General features: G+C 39.9%; 1 protein-coding gene across 3 annotated transcripts; it reads left to right on the forward strand.

Annotated features, from left to right (window-relative positions):
- The first annotated feature begins 2,240 nt into the window (after positions 1-2,240).
- On the forward strand, positions 2,241-23,588 carry erbb3a (erb-b2 receptor tyrosine kinase 3a). 3 transcript variants are annotated; one of them, XM_069516914.1, is made up of 32 exons: positions 2,241-2,621; positions 8,462-8,580; positions 8,739-8,880; positions 9,036-9,149; positions 10,527-10,678; positions 10,980-11,166; positions 11,537-11,662; positions 12,110-12,175; positions 12,659-12,777; positions 12,936-13,077; positions 13,233-13,346; positions 13,599-13,716; positions 13,817-13,890; positions 14,001-14,091; positions 14,238-14,255; positions 15,248-15,453; positions 15,544-15,676; positions 15,833-15,926; positions 16,706-16,860; positions 16,941-16,994; positions 17,097-17,238; positions 17,326-17,445; positions 17,536-17,634; positions 18,352-18,537; positions 18,646-18,801; positions 18,944-19,019; positions 19,139-19,285; positions 19,791-19,888; positions 19,970-20,152; positions 20,243-20,311; positions 20,481-20,742; positions 21,585-23,588. In XM_069516914.1, the coding sequence occupies exons 1-32, from the start codon at positions 2,534-2,536 to the stop codon at positions 22,370-22,372; spliced, it is 4,638 nt and encodes a 1,545-aa protein (XP_069373015.1). In that variant the 5' UTR covers positions 2,241-2,533; the 3' UTR covers positions 22,373-23,588. The 3 variants fall into 3 exon arrangements, with proteins under 3 accessions (XP_069373015.1, XP_069373018.1, XP_069373027.1); XM_069516917.1 differs by lacking the exon at positions 14,238-14,255 and having other exon boundaries at positions 2,242-2,621; XM_069516926.1 differs by lacking the exons at positions 8,462-8,580; positions 8,739-8,880; positions 9,036-9,149; ... (2 more) ...; positions 11,537-11,662; positions 12,110-12,175 and having other exon boundaries at positions 2,399-2,621.
- Positions 23,589-23,779: the final 191 nt, after the last annotated feature.

Below are 23,779 nucleotides of genomic sequence, written 5' to 3' on the forward strand. Positions count from 1 at the left end.
GTGTGCTGCAATGTTTGTCACCTTTTTCCATTTAACCAGAAAACAGTGTCATTTAAAAGCGTTTAGATTTCTTTTGTCAACAAATGGGATTCAGCTGGATTGGTCTATGCTCAGCTTCCCAGTTCAGAGAGCGGTATACACGATTATAGTACTTTGTATCAAGTACTATGAAATTATTATATTTGATTATCTTATTTTATTTTGTATTCTGTTTTAAACCACAAAGTGTGTTAATATGTGAATGTCATTCAAGATTTGGGGGGAACACACGAGAAAACACATTTGCTCCACAGATTTTATGTTTCCCTGAAATGTGTACGTGTGTGTCTGTGTGTGTGTGTGTGTGTGTGTGTGTTATTCAACAGGTTGTGTCAGAGAGGACATAAAGGAAATAAAATACAACAAAGATATGTGAATGACTTCCTGGTAGAGGTGGAATATTAACCATTTGTTTTTAACATCTCCTTTACCTTTCATTTGACACAGACACAGTCACACACAATCTGACTCTCTGCAGTGTGGAAACATTTTTCTGTCTGATTTATAATTCAATGTAATTAGACCTGTCCAGAGAGAGAACAGAGGAGATTCTATTCTCTCTCTCTCTGTGTGTGTGTGTGTGTGTGTGTGTGTGTGTGTGTGTGTGTGTGTGTGTGTGTGTGTTCAGACTGGAGCTGCAGGCAGAGCCTGTTTGCTCAGAGTAGTTCAGCTGGATCTCCCACTCTTACAGGCAGACAACGTTTGCACAAAGCTTGGTCTGAGTTCATGAATAAGAAGCTTGAACTGATTTTTTCAAAGTCTTAAGTGCAGCAGTAAAATCATGTGGCAATAAAATATTGTACATTTCCAGTAACAGTGTAAAGGAGTGGAGGGGTCAAAGTTTCATTTCTTAAGCAACAGGTGTAAGAAAAGTTCCTGCAGATCATGTGTGACAGAGTGACACATAACAGATAAGTAGGAAGAGGAGGGACTGTTTAAATATTTGTTACCATTTTTATGCTTGAGTTTGGAGGGGATCTGTTTTTAAAGGGAAGTAAAATGTTCCATTCTTTGTTGGCATGCTCTCAGATTTTGAGGGGGCAGAGGAAATGACTCACCTGTTCTTACTGTAAAGATAAACATACTCACACATGAAGGAGCCACGAGGCAGACACATGTTCAATATGAACAGTTCATCAGTCTGATGCTAAATGCTCAAAGGGGTCGGAATTGTTTTATTGAACATAACATAATTGACCAGAACTTAAAAGACATTGATACATATCTTCGGCTGTCATTCAAGAATCAGAATTCAGCAACTTTATTGTCATTTCACCATTTATCAGCTGTGTGGGGCAGAATGACAGTGATGTGGTAATCACAAGCACAATAAATGATAAATGCAACAGTTTAAGTAGAATCCCTGTACCCACATGTTGGTTTGAATCGAGTTGAAAGTTTCCAGTGTAGGTCTGAAATAAAGTGTCAGTAAATTAGGAACAAAGTGCAAATAAAACGGCAGCAGAATAGAGCAGATTTTCAGCCGTCTGGTTGCCTGTGACAGGGAGCTGATACACATACACTAATGCATTTGTCAATCATAACAACTGATCAGTACACTTAAACTGAAAACAGGGGAACGTGTTTTTGAAGATGATCGAGAAAACTGGAGTGACATGTGAATCCATCCATATTTTTTTTTTCTACATGTCATGTTCTCCACACCCAGTTCCAGAGGCTCCCTCTCGGGCGGTGTCTTTGCCTCCCCAGGTGATCATCCAACCGGCACAGGGCATTATTAACCCAAAAGCCATCCGTCGGCTATTAAGGCATTAAAGGACAATTCTGACCTTGGCACTTGAAAAACACAGTCACTCTTAAATCTGCCATGTTGACTATTTTATTTCTTAATTATAACTTCCTGTAGTATAATTTTTTTTTGTTGAGAAATTGCACTTTTAACTCAACACAACTGAACAGCTCTTTTGTGGTGTTTAATTGTATTATTGTTCCATGGATGTTTCATCAGTTCCTTTTTTAAATCACCCTAAACCGAATTGCCTTCTGGATTTGTAAAGCTGCATTGTTATTGCATTGTATCTCTAGTTTAACTGTCTGGTGCATGAGGTGTGTTGAATGTTACAACTGGATTCCTATAGGTTTACCCCTCCCAGATAAATCAGTGCGAGAAGACAAGAGTCGCTCCCGCCTCTGATTGGCTGCGCGTTGCGCTCCAATCACGGAGCTGTAGTGATTCCTCTCACACAGACCGGAGCGGGCAGCATGTAAAGTTGCGGCTCAGTTAAACGTCACAGAGAGAAAATACTGAACGTTCTTCACTTTTTTCATTTTCAATTCCAGGACTAGAGGACGTGGAACAGAGGAATTTAAAGGGCAATCTGGAAACACTGCGCGTCAAATCTGGATTGACTCAATGGACTCTCACGGATTGACACGACCGAGGACTATTTTGGATAACAAAGGGACATTTTCTTCTCATTAGTATGATCGGGATGTTTGTTTAAAAACCAGCAGCCTGGATATCTGACTGAGGATGACTGCTCTCATGAGGAAGGTGCAGGTGGTGCTGTGCGTCCTGCTGGTGTGCGCGCTCCAACTCAGCTGCGCTCAGGCGCCAGAAGGTGGGCTCTCTCTCTCTCTCACACACACTCACTCTTTCTTTTCTCTCTCTCTCTCTCTCTCTCTCTCTCTCTCTCTCTCTCTCTCTCACACACACACACACACACACACACACTGGACACTAGGAGCTCTGATGTAGGAGAACACCTGTCCTCCTCCCTCACAAACCTCACACAAACAAACCAGAACCTGTTCTATACACATGTGTAAAACTCGTTTGCTGTGACTCACCTGCACCTCTCCCATAATCAGTTGTGTGTGTGTGTGTGTGTGTGTGTTTGTGTGTGTGTGTGTGTGTGTGTGTGTGTGTGTGTGTGTGTGTGCCTCACCATGTTTGTCTCAGTTGTTTCAAGGCCTGACTTTTCATCACCTGTTGACTAACAACCACAGCCAATCCCCAAAGATGAATTCTTTTTTTCTTTTAGTCACCAGTGAGGAATTTATTATTGAAGTAAAGGCAACAATAACACAATTCAAACATATTTTTTCACAAGTACAATTCTTATGTTTTAAATATAGCTGACTGAAAATATAGGATTGAACTCCTTGTGTTATTGAACTTTATCATATTGTTGGATTAAAAGCAATTTTTAATGGTGAAGTTAATACTAACTAGTTTAATCTGTAGAAATGTAGAATATTTGATTATACTATAGCCTATGTTTTTATATACAAAATTGAACTTTGAAGTAACCAGGGCAGAATCTTATTATTTTCTTTTAATCAATTGATTGTTAGATTGTAAAATAGTAAATAATTGTCTGGCCAGAATTCCAAAACACAAATAAACATACTTCGCTGAAGATAGAAAAGCAACTTATAAGTATGTCAAAAGTATTTTCCTCCACCAGGTCAGGTGATGTGTTTTCGGCAGAGAGAGAGAGAGAGACAGAAAGGTGTTGTGATTTGAATCTCTCTGTGACCTTCGACCCTCATGCTCTTGTCACTGTCACCTGGTTAGTCAAGTGGGACTCGGTCTGAGAAAAACAATATTAACACAAGCTCAAAGATTTTTTTAGGCAGCTGATGCTCAGATGACAGAGCCTCTGGCATGTCAGCTAAACACATGCACACATACACACCCAGGCATGCACAAAACACACAAAACATACAAAAGCACTAATTACGTAGAGGCACTTGATTGTTAAGACTTTGTTGATTCACAAACACAACTGACTTAAACAACGGCAATACACACAAACAATGTTAACTCAATCTGTTTACTTCGTTAAAGACACACTTGCTTGTACTGGTTTTAAAAATAGAACTAATGTGTACATCAAATAGAAATTATATTATAGAAATTCCAGCGGGATAATTTGATGTGGTAAACAAGCTAATGTTGTGCAGTTGCTGTTGTTTAGCTGCAAGTTAGACCTGCTGTTCACTAACCTTTGATATATTCTTATTAGCCGTAATACATGAGGAAGAGTCACAATAGAAATGGTAGTAAAGTTTTAAAGTGGTGTAAACACATTTTATTGGAGCTGTCGTGCACTTTTGTATTAAAGTGTGTATAAAAAAAGAGAAATGGTTCTCATGTGTGTGTTTGCACATAAATTCCCATAAATAAATAACCAGAGATGTTGCCAACAGGTAGCATGTTAATTTTTGTATACAATGTGCCAACAGGAAGAAGAGGTGAATTTGTGTTTCACAAATATCTTCAATAATCATGAATCTGGACCAAATTGCTAATTCAATCAATTCCCTAAATGTGCCTGAATTTATTCATCCATGCAATTGTCTTTGGGAAATCAGTTAAAACATTCTTTTAATTCCTGGATTCACCCCCTAACCCAGATCTGCAACAAGATTTATTACCACATCCCTCCACCAAGATCTATCTTTTATGACAAATTACAGTAGCTGGTATCCTTGAACTATTTTAATTTTGCTTCAGGGCTTTTACAGGTGTGACATATCCAAATAAGTGAAGCGTCAAAAAAGAAATATTCTGTCACTCCTGTTGCCAAAGTACAACGTTGAGCAACACTCTGCTGTCTGTAAAGTCAGGGCAGAAAGTCCTGTTGGAAGCAGATAGAAAAACACGTCTTCCACATCCTCTGGACACAACCTCTGAGTGAGAATGTACCGTGAAGTGAAGCAGTTCATCTGCTCAGGTGTCTGTCATTGTGCGGGCCTGTGTGTGTGTGTGTGTGTGTGTGCTCACCTGTGAGGTATGTGGTAATCTCTGTCCACTCTGTGCCAAGTTTCTGTTTACTTCAGTCATCGCTTCAACTGCTTTATTAAGCTTGTTTATCTCCTCCTCCCTCCATTGTTTTCTTTCTTTCTCTCGCTTCTTTTTCCCCGAGTATGGAAACCTTGGTAACAGACGAATGAAAATAACAGCAGAACCTGATCCGCGTTATGTTTTTTGTTATGTGATACTTTTACACTTTGGCGCCAAGCACAATGACACCATTTTGCAGTGAGTTCATATACTGTATGTGACAGTTATCGAGGGAATAATAATTGGGAAGGCTGCAGTGATTGAAAAGAGAAACAATGACAGTGAAGTGTAAGTGCAGCCAGAGAGAGGCTTGAACTCACGGCTTGATGCTCTACACTTGTTTTGCATTCTTTTAAAATAGGGCCATTGTATCCATGTGTGTGTTTGCACTGATTCTAAACCCTCCACTGCATTCCTCTTTAATCCATCATCCATCTGTCGACACTGGAAGTTTTTCTTTGACAGAAGAAAAAAAAACTTACTCGGCCAGTTGAGCTCTTCGGCTTCCACAGCTGTAGACTGTTTTTTTGTCTGTGTGGCAATGGTGGACATACCAGCGGCACATACTGTACTGCATGTGTAGGTATACCGGTTTGTCTTTCCCCACAATGCATTGTGCTCCACATACTGATGCGTGTGCGGAAGATTCTTCAAACGTATGTGACAAAGGTGTTTACGACTATTTCCCAATAGGCAATTCAAACTGCGCAGAGTCAACAGCTCAAGTCGTCCGCTGATAACGCTGAGCTGCTCTCCGGGTTTGACTAAGGTGGAGTAGATAAAGAACTTCACCCTTGAGCAGTTCACGAACACACGTCACTGACTTTTTCAATTAAATGGATTTGAATGGGCAAAAGTTCCTAGGAGCAAGTTGTGGACCCAGGCTCGATGTGACGATATGAAGCACACTAGGGAGTCTTATATAAGAAATAGTCATGTTAGCATGCATGTTGCAAGTTGCATGCAAGTCGTATATGTCGGAGAAAATATGACAGTGGTTTCCTACCCGTCACTTCAGATCCTTCCACATTGGCTGCATAGGATGATTCAATCAATGTCAAGAGGTAAAAAGATAGAACAGAGCTGTAAAAGAACATAATTTAGCCCAGCACAAATACATGTCCTCTCCTTTCACCTCTTAACAATCCCATGACCACTCATGTTCATCTTGTGACCCCCCATGGTCCTGACATTGCACTGAAGGGGTACTGCAGTGTACAGACCTGCAGGAGACAGAAGTAGAGATAAAATCACACAGATAAGCTGATGGGCAGTTAATGGATAAGTGCCCAACAACAACAACAACAACAACAACAAGAAGATATTTGTGTTAGAGCGTTCTGCCAACATAATAAGTATATAAGTGTTGTTCAACCCATCAAAAAATGACATTTAAAGAATTTAACAATAAAGTTTCCTTAACAGAATCAATGCCCTGGTTGCTCTTGATAATCCACATACATCGCAATTATGACTAAGGCAGTGTTTCTGGAGAGAGAGCCGCGAGTAGTGTAAACAAAATTCCACTAAACACCATGCAGGGGTTATAATTTATTTTTTTGATTTGAGTGAAATGACCCATTAATGACAATCTGTTCAGAGCGAGTTTCTGTGAACTCGATGTTCTCAAGAACACAATAAAATGACTCTTATCAGGACTTTATGGACGAAAGGACACGCTCACTGCATGAATGTCTCTCTCTCTCTTTCTCTCTCTCTCTCTCACACACACACACACACACACACACACACACACACTTTGCTTTGGGGGTTAATAATTATTAAGCATACATCATGTGTGTGACTTGTGTTTGGTTTGACACACATTCCTTGGGGCTTCACAACTGAATCAACAACAAGCATATTGTTGAGATTTAGTTTATTTTCTTCATGTAATTCAGAGTTAACTGGGTCACGATTATGCTCATAGTTACGAGGTTAAAGTCAGTTCGCCCAGTTCACTTTTATCAATTGGTATCTGGCCATGAAGTGGGAGGTGTGCAGGGAGGCAGAGAAACTGGGACAGGTGCACGTTGTTGTTCTGAAAACAGCAGGAAGTCAAAATCTGTAGTTTGTCTGTTGGTTTGTCTCATTTACAGTCACAGTTATAATAGAGCTGCAGCACTGACTGTGACCAACACAGCCTCCATGAACTCTAGTGAGGTATTTTAACACAGACCCACAGTTAATGTCGGAAATCAAATTCTTTCATTGTTGTGATAACAAATCTGAACACACAGACACAATACACAAACATGTATATTCAAGTTGACTTTCACCATATCATTGCTTTGACGTCCATTATAAATAAATGTCTCTAATTCAATGAAAATAATCTGTAAATCTGTAAATGGTCCAAAGTCATCCAGTGATAGTTGTTGATACAATCTAGGTCAATTTGTAATCAGGGACTGAAAACAGTGATTTTAAATGATAAATTGATTTACTGTACAAAGCACTTTTATAGCAGAGCATCATGGTAGCTGATAAATCAAGTTTCCTGTTCATCCCAGAGGTGTTGGATAATGTTGAGGTCAGCACCAAAATGTGTAAATATTATGGCCCTCACTTATGCTCGTGGTATTGTTAGGTTGAAACAGGTCTCTTCTCTGTACTGTTATATTTAATAAGAATATAACAGTGTCATTATAAACTGTAGGCCCATCACTGTGGACATGGGTCCACATACTTTTGGCACCAGCATGAACAGTACATGTAGTTATTTGTTGGTGTGTGTGTGTGCAAAGGGTTTATTTCTAGATGACGTTCAGATCAACAGTCGAGTTCATGTCTGTGCTCGGCTGCCTCTCGCCCGTCGGACATTTGAATAGCAAAGTAGCCCTCAAGTGACGCTGAATGGCTGAACTCCCACAGATGGTAAACAAGGCCGTGTATGTTTGTGTGTCCTGTACACAATCCTCAGCTTGTCTCGCACTGTTACAGTACGTTCATTGATATGGTGTGAGCAGACCCCACTGGCTTGTAGTAAGAGACACAAAACAGTCTTTGTAAAAAAAAAAGCATACTGTTGCCTCTTAATAACTTATTCGATTTTATGTAAGAATATTTTTCATTGTGATACCACAACATGAACATCACTGGAGGCTTTGCTTTGTAACCTGAGTAGTACTATGCTCCTTTCTTCACACTTAGCAAAGATACAAACACTTGGGGCAGCAGTACAGTGACTGACTCTTTGTTACCCTGCACACACACAATATGTCTACCCCAAATGTTTTTCATTTTTTATAATGCCATTTCATTTCAGATTGTCATCATCATCACAATTTTTTTTTACCACATGATGAATGAAAGTTAAATAAGCTGTAGATTGTGTCCCTCCACATCAAAATGCTTGTTTTATTTACAGTTTATATCAAGTTCAATATTTATCCTCAGATTCACTCAGCAACATAACGTAAAACTGACGATATGTGTTTTTATCTGCAGGCCTGCATTCATTTACTTCCTACTTATTTCATACATGCCACATCAGGAGTGTTATGTCATTTTGAATACATTTGAAATAGAGTACTGCAAAAGATGTCGTCATTTTAAATTGAAAAAGCTGCACAAATCCATGCTGAGTGTCTCTCTTCTGTTTCTCAGTGACAGAGAACGTGTGCGCCCCCCAGTGCAATCACAGATGCTTTGGCATAAACTCCAGCGACTGTTGTCACAATGAGTGTGAAGGAGGATGCACTGGACCCCTGGATACAGATTGCTTTGTGAGTCTGCTGCTTCAATAACTCACTGAATGTCTGTAGATATGTCATAGTGGGTAAATGATGTCTTGCATCTGAGTCATCAATCTCTTCCTATCATAAAAACAAGCACACAAAAGGATGAAACAAATGTATATTCTGTAAATGAATTTGTTTTACAGGTGTGTCGGAACTTCAACAATTCGGGCTCGTGCGTGCTGTCGTGTCCTCAGGCCCTCATATACAACAAGCAAACATTCAAAATGGAGCCAAACCCCGATGCCAAGTTCCAGTATGAATCCATGTGTGTGGCCCAGTGTCCTTGTGAGTCCCCACACAGGCTGCCTTATACCCTCATGTTCACACAGATTGTTGCTGCACTCTTCAATGAACAATGTGTTACTTTATAAAAACCTTTATAAAACTCCAGATCGTTATAAGATGTACTCATATTTCACATTTTCTGCTTTTTTCTATAGCTAACTTTGTGGTTGACGGCAGCTCATGTGTGAGCAAGTGTCCGCCTGAAAAAATGGAGGTGGAGACGAAGGGGGTGAAAAGATGTGAGCTGTGTGGAGGCCCCTGTCAAAAAGGTATTGAAAGAAAACAGTTTTGTCCATGCCTGGTTGTTAGTTAGTTAGTTAGTTAGTTAGTTAGTTAGTTAGTTAGTTAGTTAGTTAGTTAGTTAGTTAGTTAGTTAGTTAGTTAGTTAGTTAGTTAGCAGGATTACAAGAAAATGATTAAATCAGTTTTCACCAAACTTGGTGGAGGAATGGGACCTGGGACCATTAAGTTGGTTTAAAAAAAAAAAAATGATTCGACATCTGTGTTGAGAGGTCAGAAGTCAAGATTGCTGTCACCCCTCAAAATGTTTTGGGAATGTGGAATCTCAGGAAGGCCTCCTGGGAATCCTTTCAAAAGTTCACTTGGTCTCTCAAATTAGCTGATTAGATTTGATTAGGTGTCAAAAGTCAAAGGTCAGCGGCCATGGTGGCCTCTCAAATCATGATATCTAAAATTGTCATTTGAAAAGTGTGTAGACTGAAAGTGCACTGGTCGGCGGTGGCATACATCTTTAGTGCTGTAATTCTTGTTTATTTGTAAAATCTTAAATTTGGTTGCATATGTCATATGTATAAATTATATATGATGCAGTAGTATCTGGAAAAATATATTTGTGAACTATGCATGATGTCATTTTTTGTCTTCTTTGGTGACTTCAATGCCCTGATGTCGCTCATCATATGACATCATATAATGTGGAATTATGTTCAGATCAATATAATCTTTAAAAAGTGTCTCTACTCTTTAATTTTTGAAGAGACTGGAAAAAGTGTATTTCAGACCGTATTTTTGTTGACCTTGGATTAATTAGCTCCAAAATGTATAGTATTACACTCACACATACAGTATGTTAATGAAGGAACATGTCACTGTGGCTCAATGTCATTTTTATTACAATAAATACAAACTTTAAGGAAGAACCAATAAGAATAAAACAATAGGACATGAGCAGAGGAAATATGACAATATTCATAACAATTTATAAAAATAAATAATCAGGATTAGTCTGTGTAATATCAATCATTTTGTTAAAGCTTAAACTAAAAACAAAAAGTTTGAGAAAAAGTTTGAGAGAAGCTGCAATCGGTCCCCCTCTGTTACAAGGTGAGACCACCATCCATGGATCTCAGTGGAGGGTGCGCACCAGGTCAGTTCATTGGAATGGTTTTTGGGTGCAAGCACATTTAAGGCCTGTTAAGAGGGAAAATAGAATTTCTACATCAATCAATATCAAAACATACAATTGTGAAAATTATCAAGTCAATGTTGATTTTTAGTCTTCGTGGATTTTGTTAACCTTCCACACATATCACCAGACTCATTCTTTATATTTCGGGTACATATGTGACATGTTGACATTTAAGACAGATGAGAGTTGACCAAAATTCCCTTCTTTTCTTTTCCAGTTTGTTTCGGCACGCAGAACATGCTGAGTATGTCGGGAAACTCTGAGAATCATCACAACCAGTTGAAGAAGCTTTACACCGGCTGTGAGATATTGATGGGAAACCTAGAGATCAGCATGATGGAGCACACCAGAGACTTCTCCTTCCTGCAGGTGAAGCTTAGAACACAGTGAATCAATCTCCCCTATTAAACAACAATATGTGTCACTGCATACGTCACTGAGAACTGAGTCCAGACAAGACTGTTAAGACCAAAGCAATCCCTGTCATAGAGGATGACGGATCTGTCTCACAAGAACAATTAGCTCATTTATGTCTTCAACATTAAGTCTGTTATGGTGACTTACGACACAGGTCAAACACTCATCTACTGCTAGGTAGTGATCATTCTGATAAATAAAACAACTCTATTTAATGTACTGTCTTTTTCACATGTTTTTTCTAATACCACAGTCTATCAGGGAGGTGACAGGCTACGTCCTGTTGGCCCTTAACAATTTCAACCGCCTGCCTCTGGACCAGCTGCGCGTTATCAGAGGCAACATGCTGTACAACAGCACGTATGCTCTGGCTGTGATGATCAACTACCAGAAGGATGGGCAGTACGGCCTTCAAGAACTGGGCCTGACACACCTCACAGGTACACAAGACGTCCTTCAGTTCTAGTGAATGAGTGTTATTTAAGGGAAGCTGGAGTGGTGCAGATAAGAGCTCTGGTTGGATGTAAAGATGGGAGCTCCCACGCCCACACAGTGCAGCCACACCTTCATCGTACTGGTTGTCAGAGAGCGGACGTGTGTGCAGTCTCTGTGATGTGAAGTCGCTGGAATGTCTCATGAGTTCAGTCTCTTAACCGCCCCTGTAACACAAGCTCCAGCTCATAATACTGAGTTTGTATGTGCTGTAGTAAACAGCGCACAGTGGAGTGTGATAGGATGAGTCATGGACCTGTTTGGGCTTGCTTCGCTAATTTTTCTTCGCCCATTAACATGCTTGTGTGCCTCCCACAGAGATACTGAAGGGAGGAGTCATGATCATCCAGAATAAGTACCTGAGCTATGCCCCGCAGGTGAACTGGCTGGAAATTGTGAAGGATGCAACAACTCAGGTTTTCATCGAGGGCAACGGGCCTGAAAGTGAGTGGAGAGGATGGTTATCACACATGAGCATGAGCCACCTTTATGATGACTTCACACTTTCTTAAGTCAATCTTAATGGAGACATATCATGCTTCTACTCGGGGTTTATCATTTTAAATGGTTTATAACTTGAAAAGGTTTACATGATCTAATGTTCAGAAATAACTTCCTCATTCTGTCGATTGCTCGAGCTCCTCTTTTCAGTCACTGTCTGAAACACTTAGCTTTACAGCCCTCATCCTGATAAAGCCTGGTCTGCTCTGATTGGCCAGCTGGCCCACTCTGTTGTGATTGGTCAAGCATTTTGTCTCACATCTCTTCCTCTGAATTTACTTTGAAGCAACCAATACCTCTTTATATGTATAATGAGAGGTAGTTTAAAATAGACTTGAAATAACTTTAAAATATGAAAATACACGTGTTGATAATGACATCATGTCTCAGAGCCTTGTGACGAAGCGTGTGGAGACGTGCCATGTTGGGGTCCAGGAAGTGACAGTTGTCAGATCTGTGAGTCTCTTTATTCACCTCATTTTCCATCTTCTGTAAGACAGTCAAGAGCCAAGGGTGCTAAAAGACACAACAAATAAATATTGAAATCTTCATATGAATCGCCCAATAGAAATTGCAGTTATGCTTTCCCACTACCATTCTTTGTCACAGCTGATTTATGTACATGACGTGTCAAAATCATTGTTTTATTTACAGTTTATATCAAGTTCAATATTTATCCTCAGATTCACTCAGCAACATAACGTAAATCTGACGATATGTGTTTTTATCTGCAGGCCTGCATTACTTCCTACTTATTTCATACATGCCACATCAGGAGTGTTATGTCATTTTGAATACATTTGAAATAGAGTACTGCAAAAGATGTCGTCATTTTAAATTGAAAAAGCTGCACAAATATGCTTGTAGAAAGACTTCATCATGACATTTGTAAATCCATGCTGTCATGGATTAATGAAGTGTCTCTCTTCTGTTTCTCAGTGACAAAGACCGTGTGCGCCCCCCAGTGCAATCGCAGATGCTTTGGCAGAAACCCCAGCGACTGTTGTCACAATGAGTGTGCAGGAGGATGCACTGGACCCCTGGATACAGATTGCTTTGTGAGTCTGCTGCTTCAATAACTCACTGAATGTCTGTAGATATGTCATAGTGGGTAAATGATGTCTTGCATCTGAGTCATCAATCTCTTCCTATCATAAAAACAAGCACACAAAAGGATGAAACAAATGTATAATCTGTAAATGAATTTGTTTTACAGGTGTGTCGGAACTTCAACAATTCGGGCTCGTGCGTGCTGTCGTGTCCTCAGGCCCTCATATACAACAAGCAAACGTTCAAAATGGAGCCCAACCCCAATGCCAAGTTCCAGTATGAATCCATGTGTGTGACCCAGTGTCCTTGTGAGTCCCCACACAGGCTGCCTTATACCCTCATGTTCACACAGATTGTTGCTGCACTCTTTAATGAACAATGTGTTACTTTATAAAAACCTTTATAAAACTCCAGATCGTTATAAGATGTACTCATATTTCACATTTTCTGCTTTTTTCTATAGCTAACTTTGTGGTTGACGGCAGCTCATGTGTGAGCAAGTGTCCGCCTGAAAAAATGGAGGTGGAGACGAAGGGGGTGAAAAGATGTGAGCTGTGTGGAGGCCCCTGTCAAAAAGGTATTGAAAGAAAACAGTTTTGTCCATGCCTGGTTGTTAGTTAGTTAGTTAGTTAGTTAGTTAGTTAGTTAGTTAGTTAGTTAGTTAGTTAGTTAGTAAGCAGGATTACAAGAAAATGATTAAATCAGTTTTATGTACCTATAAAATAAACTTTAATAAAAAAAAATTACATCAAAATTGTTGTGAAGTACCGTATTTGAGAAAATGTATTCTCTAACATTGTCTTGCTGTTCTTGTCCATCTTCCTCTCAGTTTGTCAAGGCACAGGAGGTCCGAACGAACAAACTGTGGACGCTTTCAATATCGACAGCTTCATCAACTGCACAATGATCCAGGGCAGTCTAGAATTCCTGGTGACTGGCATCAATGGGTAAACAAAACTCCTACTTGTCTTAAAGATTTTATTGTGTGTACTTTATGGATAATGTTTGCACCAGATATTTATTTTCTTTCTCCTTTTATGTTCAAAGTGATGAATATAAAGGCATCCCAGCCCTCGATCCAGAAAAACTGAAAATATTCAACACAGTGCGGGAGATTACAGGTGTGCATTGGCGTAGATTTTTTTACTTTCATTGTATTTATGCTATTTAAGTCTTATCACTGTGTTTATAATCTGTTTACGGCCTCTGAAACACAATGTCTTCATTTCAGGCCATCTCTGCATCCAGTCATGGCCTAAAAACATGTCTGACCTGTCGGTCTTCTCTAACCTCCAAACTATTCAAGGCAGATCACTTTACACGTGAGTAGAAGCTTTATTTGTCTCCTTGTTCTAGCATCGACTCAGGTCATGTTTTTGTCTCAGCAGACAATACCTTCTCTGTCATGACTCTCTGTGTCTTTTTGTGTGTTGTGTCTCTTTATCTCCGTCACTTTTACACCATGTAGAGGAGTGACGTTTCGAAGGTAAAGTACACAATTCACATGCGGCCTCATCATGTGTGACATTTTAGTATCAAATACTTGTTCTTGCTCTATTGTATTATTTTCACTCCTGGGCATGTTTGATTTGGTGGTGGGCACAGCTCTTTACTCAATCCTCATGGTTTCTTTCAAATCCTATAATGTTGGTTTCAAAATGTTCAGGAAGCAAGTGTTGGAATCTGAGTCTGGTCTTATTTAATAAAAGCAAAATCCCATTCCAATTTTGGTCTTAATTGTTAAATGTAATCACTGCTGACTACTTATTTAATATTGATATTCAATATTGTCACTAAAGGTGCAATTTTGAAGAAATAAAAATGTCAATTAAATTCAAGTCATGTCAAAAAATAAATCCCAGCTGAAATTTTGATACCAAAACGCAAACACTCAAAGGTTAAGTGATCAAGCTTGATTAAACCAGTTTCTATAATGTCGTTATATTATCCTTGAGACATTCATCTGAGCATCTGTAATGTTTAGATCTGAAAATGAACAACTGAATCTGAGCAACTTGAATTTAGCTTCATTAATGTTGGAAAATAAATAAATAATATGTACCATCAATATAAAACATTTTTAACTCTTGAAATGACCTTTGCAAAAAACTGAATGAATTCTAACATAATCACTCAGAATTTTTTTTTACCCTCTCCTACTGGCCCACATTGGTGCATCAGACTGAATTTTGACAGAACAACAGGGTTTTGATGAGGGGGTGGAAATCACCAGGGAGCTCGTCATTTAATCAGCAAAGTCGCCTCGTATATGTACAAATGCACAAATCTCAGCTTAACTCAGCCTCACTGCGACCTGAAATGTGGGCATTTTGGAAAATTTGGCAGGATACTGAAGTAAAAAACCTTGATGCTATAAATCCAGCGGTGGCTCTATTTAACTATTATTAATTCAGTTTCCTATAAAATTCAGAATCATAGAAACTACTAATTTCGTTTATCATTTATTTTCTGTTTCAGGGGCTACTCTCTTGTAGTGATGAGGAGCAACTCCTTGACCTCTCTGGGGTTACGCTCACTACGAAAAATAAACAGTGGCGACGTCTACATCACAGGAAACAAGAAACTCTGCTTCCCTGACACTATCAACTGGACACGCATCCTAAGCAGCAGCTCCCACCAGAGGCAAAACAAAATCAAGGGCAACCGATCCAAAAATCAGTGCGGTGAGTGAAATTTGGTCATTTAAATCACTCTCCTCTCTCAGCGTTATTGTTAATGATGACACAGTTAATTTTGGTCCCCTGTGTCTGCAGTAAGTGAAGGTCAGGTGTGTGACCCCCTGTGCTCCTCTGATGGCTGCTGGGGTCCCGGGCCAAACCAGTGTCTGTCCTGTAAGAAATACAGCAGGGGAGGAACGTGCGTGCCGGACTGCATGTTCATATCAGGGTCAGTCTTTACCAGATAACTTATATTAAGAGTCATCATATCCACTCTGTTTGTCTTGTGTGAGTAATGTTTGCTGTGGTGTTGCCGTCCCAAGTCAATGTTATCTGTACTCTGGTGACACATTTTAAAGTGAATGACTCTTTGCCCTGAACACAGGGAGAGGCGAGAGTTTGCTTCTCGATCAGGAGAGTGTAAACCCTGTCACCCCGAGTGTAAGGTCCAGGAGCAGAAGGAGACCTGTACAGGCCCGGTATGCTTCTCTTTTCTATAATAACAATAATAACAATAATAACAATAATAATAATAATAATAATAACCATAACAACAATAAAAATAATAATAATAATGAACAATGATAGTAATAATTCTTATAGCACTATTTTGAAGGTTAAATGCTTCACAAGAGGATAAAACAACAATAAAATGGAATTGAATTCAAATTCAAATATGGATGAAAGCTATTTTTTATTTGATCAGTGCCTTTAGTTAAACTATTTTACAAGGTCAAACAATTATATTTTAATTGCACTTATAAAAAAAAAATGTATATGCACATTTTAGCCTTTTTATTTTTTTTACTGCCTTTAATCTTGTGCCTTTTTTTACACCCACTAAAATCTCTTTTGCTTGAGATATGTTTAAACTTGGCTTGGTTGTGAAGCCTTAAATGTCATCAATAAAATCTTAAAAAACTTTAGAGTCAATGCAGCAAGCATAGTGGAAGTTGCATAAATCTAGCTTGGAAAAGACAAAGGCATGGACGACCCTGTGCATGTTCTCAAATGTTAAGAAGGATTTCAACTTTAGTTACTAACTGATGTCAGCCAAGGCTGCTTGTGCTTACAGTTGTAATTTTCACAAAACAAACAAGCTCTTCAAGTTCAAGAATGGTATAGTAATAACTTTGGGTGTGCTGCTGCCACCTACTGGCTTTACCTTAGACATGAATACACTACTTGAAGTTATCTTGAAAATGTTTATGCCTTTACAAGTCTTCATTTGGCCTGAACTGTTCCTTGTTCTCTCCAGGGGGCAGATCAGTGTGTTGCATGTGCCAGCTTGCAGGACGGCCCGCACTGCGTCTCCTCGTGTCCTGAGGGCGTGATGGGAGGGGAGGGGGTCATCTTTAAATACCCCAACAAGCAAGGCAGCTGTGAGCCATGCCACGTCAACTGTACCCAAGGGTAAGGAGTGAAGAGATGCCTGTGTGTATGGAGGTATAAGCCATGTTTTCCATCTTTAACTAGACTCTTTTTGCATTTAGGTGCTTCGGTCCACGAATTGCAGACTGTGGAGTGTCTTCGCGTTATATTTCTGGGTATTTCTTCTCGTTCACTTATATTTTAAATTAATTGTATATTTTGATTCAGAATAAAGTGCTGACAATGTGACATCTGTTCTTTTTCATCTCTGTCTCTAGACAAGCGACCACAGCCATTGTACTGGGAGTGATTGCCCTCATCTTCGCGTCATTCTCTATCTTTGTGCTGACTGTTCTCTACCGCCGAGGTATCGCCATTCGTCGCAAGCGAGCCATGAGGAGATACATGGAGAGTGGAGAGGTCAGTCAAAGTCTGTAGCTTGGGCGGCGTGATTCTTTTATTATGCATTCTTTGAGGATTGTTAATGGACGCTCTACTTTCCAACAGAGTTTCGAGCCCTTGGAGCCTGGAGAGAAAGGAGCTAAAGTCCATGTGCGGACCCTGAAGCCAACAGAGCTGCGTAAGATCAAGCTGCTGGGTAACGGAGTGTTCGGATCAGTCCATAAGGTACTTGTGGTTGCCACTGTTGCATGGACAATGTCTTTTTGCATATGTAAGATTTATCTAAGAAATTATGTATCTCTGTTTCCTGTGTAGGGTATTTGGATTCCTGAGGGGGATACAGTGAAGCTCCCTGTGGCCATTAAGACGATTCATGATCGCATGGGTCGACAGACCTTCTATGAGCTGACAGATGTAAGAAAACTTCATTTAAAGTAACACTTCAGCATGATCTCTCTTACTTTTCCAGTGCTGATATGTAGTATGATGAGTAATACTCCATAGTCACAAGTTATACGTAGACTCTCTACTACTTAGCTAAATTCCTGTTACGTGGCAATGTTGTGTCCTCATTGTCAAACTATGTGGCACTTAGTTGAGTCCCCTAAATACACCAGATGTTTTCATCAAGATCAATGAATTAATCCCTGAGATATGAAAATGTTGAAAAATGCTGAATCTCACAATGTTAAAGAAAGTGAAACAAATTCCCTGACCCACACCACATCCTTCCACCAAGTTTTATGGTCGTCCGTTCAGTAGTTTTGGTGTCATCCTGCTAGCTAACAAACAGATAAACAAACACGAACACATAACCTTCTTGGCAGAGGTAACTAAAGACTGTTTGAAATAAATTACTACACATACACAACACAGGAACATTATACTTTTGGTGATTTTACAATTTTCAATTAAAATGTCGAAGCTCTTTTTTGTTGTAACTCTTGATCTTTAGAAATCTGTTGTTGTGAATCCAGTTGCTTTCCTCCTGGAAGGAACAAGCTCTAAACTCACAGAACTACTTTTCAAACAGACAGTCAGTTACTTCGAAGATTAACTTTTTGTGGACTACTGCTTAAATTTCACTGAAACACTAAATGACTAACAAGTTAACCCATATGGTCACTACAGCACATGTTGACGATGGGAAGCTTGAACCACATTAACGTTGTCAGGATCCTCGGTATCTGCCCTGGGGCCAGCCTACAACTCGTCAGCCAGCTCAGCAGCCAGGGCTCCCTGCTGGAGCACGTCAAGAACCGCAAGAACAACCTCAGCCCGCAGAGGCTGCTCAACTGGTGTGTTCAAATCGCAAAGGTAAAGGATCCACCTTTTTTTGTTTGTGTGTGTGTGAGGCTTAATTTCACATTGTGGGTCTACTCCACCGATCAGCCGGGAACTGAAAAACAATCTTGCTCTCATCAGGGTATGTATTACCTGGAGGAAAACAGGTTGGTCCACAGGAACCTCGCTGCCAGAAATGTGCTCCTGAAGAGCAATTTCACCATCCATATCTCCGACTACGGCATCGCAGACCTGCTGTATCCTGATGACAAGAAGTACTTTTACAATGAGGTCAAGGTCCGTGGTCTTGCAGAAAAGATAAATAACCATCTAATAAAAATACCATAGTTCATTAACACAGGGTTTGACATTCAAAGGCCATTTATTAGCTGTTTTTACTGAAGTTATCAATTGAGACATTTTCTATTTACACCATCAGACTCCAATCAAATGGATGGCCTTGGAGAGCATCTTGTTTCGCAGATACACACACCAGAGTGATGTCTGGAGTTATGGTGAGTTTTAATATGGCCCAGTTTGATTGATATTGAACATTTGTGACAGCAGTGGTGTGGATTTTGCTGCTGTACCAGTAGCCCTTTTTCATAGCACACTAAATCCTTGCCCTCATTAGGTGTCACAATATGGGAGATGATGTCTTATGGGGCAGAGCCGTACACAGCAATGCGTCCACAGGAAGTTCCAGATCTGCTGGAAAAGGGCGAGCGTCTCTCTCAGCCTCAGATTTGCACCATTGATGTCTACATGGTCATGGTCAAGTGTGAGTGTCTCACTTCTCTACTTTTTTTACATTAAGTCTGAACTGCAAAATAGCAGAAACGGTTTGTTTATACTTTATAGTCATACTAGCACTGGCTCAAGAGATGGATTAAAGTTAAATATCTTGACAAATATTGAAAATATTTCTTGTCCAACTTGTTTTGATTATATCTCTTAACTTTTAATTAAGTTTTAGATAGCTGCAAATGTAATAAAAATTCCATTAGCCTCAGCGGACCTTTGTATTTAGAGCCAATTAGCAAATGTTAGAACGCTAAAACAATAAAACAATATGGTAAACATGGTTAAAATTATATCTTGTTAGCACATTAACATGGTAACATTAGCAGTTTGCTAAAACTAAGCTGTTTCCAAGTTCAGTCCCACAATTAGCATTTCTGAAAAAAACCTGAAGGCTCATTCATATCAAACTACATTGTATTTAGTTTCTGATGCTCCTTAATGTGCATTAGTGTAAAAGTGTAACTCTTGTTCTCAATTTCTAGGTTGGATGATTGACGAGAATGTACGTCCAACCTTCAAAGAGCTGGCCAATGAATTTACCAGAATGGCCAGAGACCCGCCCCGCTACCTGGTGATCAAAGTAAGAATGACTGTGCAGGTTTAAGCTTCAGTAAAAGTGAACATGCAGAGCGCTGATCTGTGTCTCCCCTCTGTCCTCCAGGAGGAATGCAGTCAACAGGACTCGCCCCTGGATGAAGTTGCTCACTGGAGTGCAGACCTGGACGATCTGGATGATCTAGACATCGAGCTGAAGGTCCAAGATGGAGAGGATTTCATGGATGGCATGACACCAGCATCACAGTCCAGAAGCCTCAGTCACCGCTCCAGGGTGGACACTCACAGAGTAATGGATAAAACTTCTTATTAATGTTATGGCCGATTTATGTTTGGAAAGGTCAAGGTCTAAATCTGACTCCTGTATTTTCTTATAAAGGTCACTCTTAATTCATCAAGTGCAGCTGGATATTTGCCTATGACCCCAGGTTTTGACAACCCAGGACAGGTAGATAAAACCTGTGGTGTTCAGCCACATTAACTGTGTTTTTGTACTGAATGTACCCTTAATGCTCCCAGCTGAGCAAAAGTCAGAATATAATATAAATTACTATTTTAAAGATATTTTACTGCACATCCTGTTACTAATACAGATCGGTTTGTGTTGTTTGGTACAGGCAATGTGGCAGTCACGCTCTCGTCTTAACTCAGCCCGCACTGTGTCCGAAAGCTCGGAGGGCTGCAGCACAGCAGTGGAGCTGGAGATGAGTGAGGACTTTCCTCTGGCAGGGAGCCTGAAAAGAAGACGCAATCGTGAGGACAGTGCTTACATGTCGCAAAGGGACAGTATGTCCGGGGATCCACAGGAGACTCCGTCCCCAGAAATTGAGGAAGAAGACCAGAATGGATATGTCCTTCCTGGAGACAGCCCCGAAAGAGGTGATAGCATCATTCATTATAGCATCATAGTATGTGACCCTAACAATGGGCAACAATCCCAGAAGTCCGGCTACTTAGTTCCCGAACACCATTTTATAAAAGGATTACAAATCCTCCAGCTTTTTCAGGTTTTTTCTTTCCATTGCTCATAACAAATACACTGTTCTGAGATCACTAGACTGAGCACAAGTTAAAATACCATCTGTTTTACATCCAAATGGCAGTTTTTTGCTTAAAGGTACAGTGTGTAGAATTTTGTGTAGAATCTAGTGTTAAAATAGGATGTTAGAGCTGAACACCCCAAACCTCACCCTCTCCTTCCAAAAGTGAAAAAGAACCATAGTCTTCAGTTGTTATGAAAACTCAAAAGGTGTTTAGTTTGTTCAGTCTGGATAAATGTAAAAAACATGGCAGCCTCCGTAGAGAGGGTCCCCTCCATGTAAATATAAAGTATTTAGATATAAAGGGAAAACTACAATTCATACAATTTAGATGAAAGGAACTAGTGAAAACATCATGAGGATTATTCTACATTAAATTTCTGCCAATAGTTCCCTTTCACTTAAAAATCTTACACACTGGAGCTTTAAAGGAATACAGTTTTTCAACATTTTGAGAAATGCATTTGTTTGCTTTCTTGATGAGAATTAGATGAAAAGATTAACACTGCATCCGCATGTCTGTACAGTTCAAATGAGGCATCCACTGGTTAGCTTTGTTTAGTTTGGCAGACGACCAGAAACAGGGCAGATTTTTAAGATTATCTGTTCCCAAGGAATTGCAAAAAGATAAGAAGAAAAACAACCCCTCAAATTATTCACTTTTCTTCTTTTCTTTTTTAGATAATCTACTTTCTTCATCTCGAGCCACTTCTGGCAGGATGGGCAAGTCTCATTCATCAGGCCTCTTAGATGACCCAGACGATGAGGAATATGAGTATATGAACAAGCAGACGCCTGTCTTACAAAGGCAAAATAGCCACTGGCTGAAACCAAACAAGAAACGAACTTCCTCCGTATCATCACAAGCGACAGCGTGCTCAAGTGAAACCACATTTTCTCTGGAAGTCAGGGGAGCTCACACGAGGAGCAAGGACAACTCTGAATCAGAGCAGCAGGGTTCTAACAAGGTTCAGTATGAATACATGGACATCAGAGGTAGTGACAGAGAGGAGAGCCGTCCAGCACATGAACCTCCTCCTCCTCCAATACCAACGAGGCTTGGGGGGAAGGTGGAGGATGAAGAGGAGAAAGAAGAAGAGGAAGAGGAGGAGGATGAATACCTGGAGGACAGTAACTATCATTACACCAACAGACAGCCAAAGCTGCGGCAGGCTCTTAATGACAGGAAGGAGCTGCAGGAGAGGGAAAACGGCGAGGCGTATGAATACGAGGACATGGACTGCTTCGCTGCCCTGCAGCCTGGAGATGTAGTAGTGTACCAGAATGTGCAGAGGGAAGGGGATGGAGCAGTGGGCGGCACAGAGGGGAATCGATCTGAGTTTGAGCCTTATGTAAAGGTGCGAGCTGGAGTCATGCCTGGGGAACCTGCAGCCGGCGACAGATCTTTTGACAATCCTGATTACTGGCACAGTAGAATCTTCCTGAAGCCCAAAGCAGTGCCATCATGAGGAACATTTTAAATGCCATCAACTTCCCTCTGAGATGTATTCATGAAGGACCTGAAACAGGAAATGCAATCAGAAGCCATGTTCACACTGTCACCTCAAACACCATTTAAAAAACCCAGCACATGTGGCTTTATTGTCTGTTACTGTATACATTCTATGTTGTAGGTAGGCCTTTGATTTGGGGGCATTTCCAGAAGTGATGTAATAGCACTGATTGTTGAAACAAAAATGAACAGATTACAAGCTATATTTCTCTGTTTACATTTGGAAATGAACAAAGTATGTTTTTTAAGAGCAAATGTTGATTTCATTTTCCTGTGTTATAAGACCTCTGTGTGTGATTATATATGAATTTTCTAGTCAATAAAAATACTTTTCTGTACTGAAATTTGAAGCAATAACTTTGTGTTTTTGCATTTCCCAGTGCAGCACGATCATGTGTGTTATGTGTGAAATGTGCATTGATGGTAGATGGGTTTGAATCATGTTTTGGTCATGGTGTAAATTCACAATGTTGTATCTTTTTCCAGAGTTTTCATTCATACCTCATGACTTTCATCAGGACATGGACCAAATTCCATGTATGGATACAGAAAACTTTAAAAGGATCCTGTCAAATGGCCTAAAAAAAGTCTATTTAGTGGTGTTGCATCATGGGCTTAAACTGCTCTCTGTGGACTCAGTATACCAATGTACCACATTATATTTGTCCTAGCAACAGATAACACACACAAACAACAATGTTAGAACCTGAATGATACCGGTTGTTTGTCACACTAGAGAACTTTATGGTAATTTAATGGCACGTAAAAATAGCTGAGTATCTACCTTGTAAATTCCCAACCAGGCTTGATGTATACCTCTTTGCATCTGGATTATCATCTGGATCATGCTTGTTGACTTTATTAATTCTCTTAACTCTGCTTCAGATTGTTTGCTCAACAGGAGGATTGTGAATTTGTGGCTTATTACTCATACACGCTATTACTCTCGCAAGCACAATTGCAGCGGATCTCTAAATGGCCGGTATGCACAGGAGAGCCAGGAGCAAGATATGTACACACAGACAATTTTTACAAATGATGTCTCTCTGAATTAGTTTTAAATATGTTTATATTTGATTTGTCTCTTTTTTATGGTCATCACCAATTTTGTAGTAATTTTGAGCCTTTGCTGTTAAAATTGATTTATTGTGTAAATCCTAATTTTCAATCTGCATTTTTGTCATTTTGTATCTCTTGGCGGCATCATGCTTGTCTATGGTCAGTTTAATTTGTGTTGCTGTCATTTATTGTCATTTTGAGGATTTGTCTTTGCAGTTTGCATTTTCCTCCAAGAAATGTCAGATCAGAGGGCTGCACGTGAGAGGGTTCAAATCCTGGCTTAGCTGGACTCTTTCTCTGTGGA

Source organism: Paralichthys olivaceus, chromosome 2, assembly GCF_024713975.1.
Source record: "Paralichthys olivaceus isolate ysfri-2021 chromosome 2, ASM2471397v2, whole genome shotgun sequence".
In the NCBI taxonomy this organism is placed as follows: domain Eukaryota; kingdom Metazoa; phylum Chordata; class Actinopteri; order Pleuronectiformes; family Paralichthyidae; genus Paralichthys; species Paralichthys olivaceus.

Coding starts and splice junctions, on each gene's coding strand:
- erbb3a (XM_069516914.1), top strand. CDS start 2,534: ATGACTGCTCTCATGAGGAAGGTGCAGGTGGTGCTGTGCGTCCTGCTG. Junction 13,347..13,598: donor TGGAGGCCCCTGTCAAAAAG/GTATTGAAAGAA, acceptor TCTTCCTCTCAG/TTTGTCAAGGCACAGGAGGT. Junction 17,635..18,351: donor CCTTCTATGAGCTGACAGAT/GTAAGAAAACTT, acceptor TGGTCACTACAG/CACATGTTGACGATGGGAAG.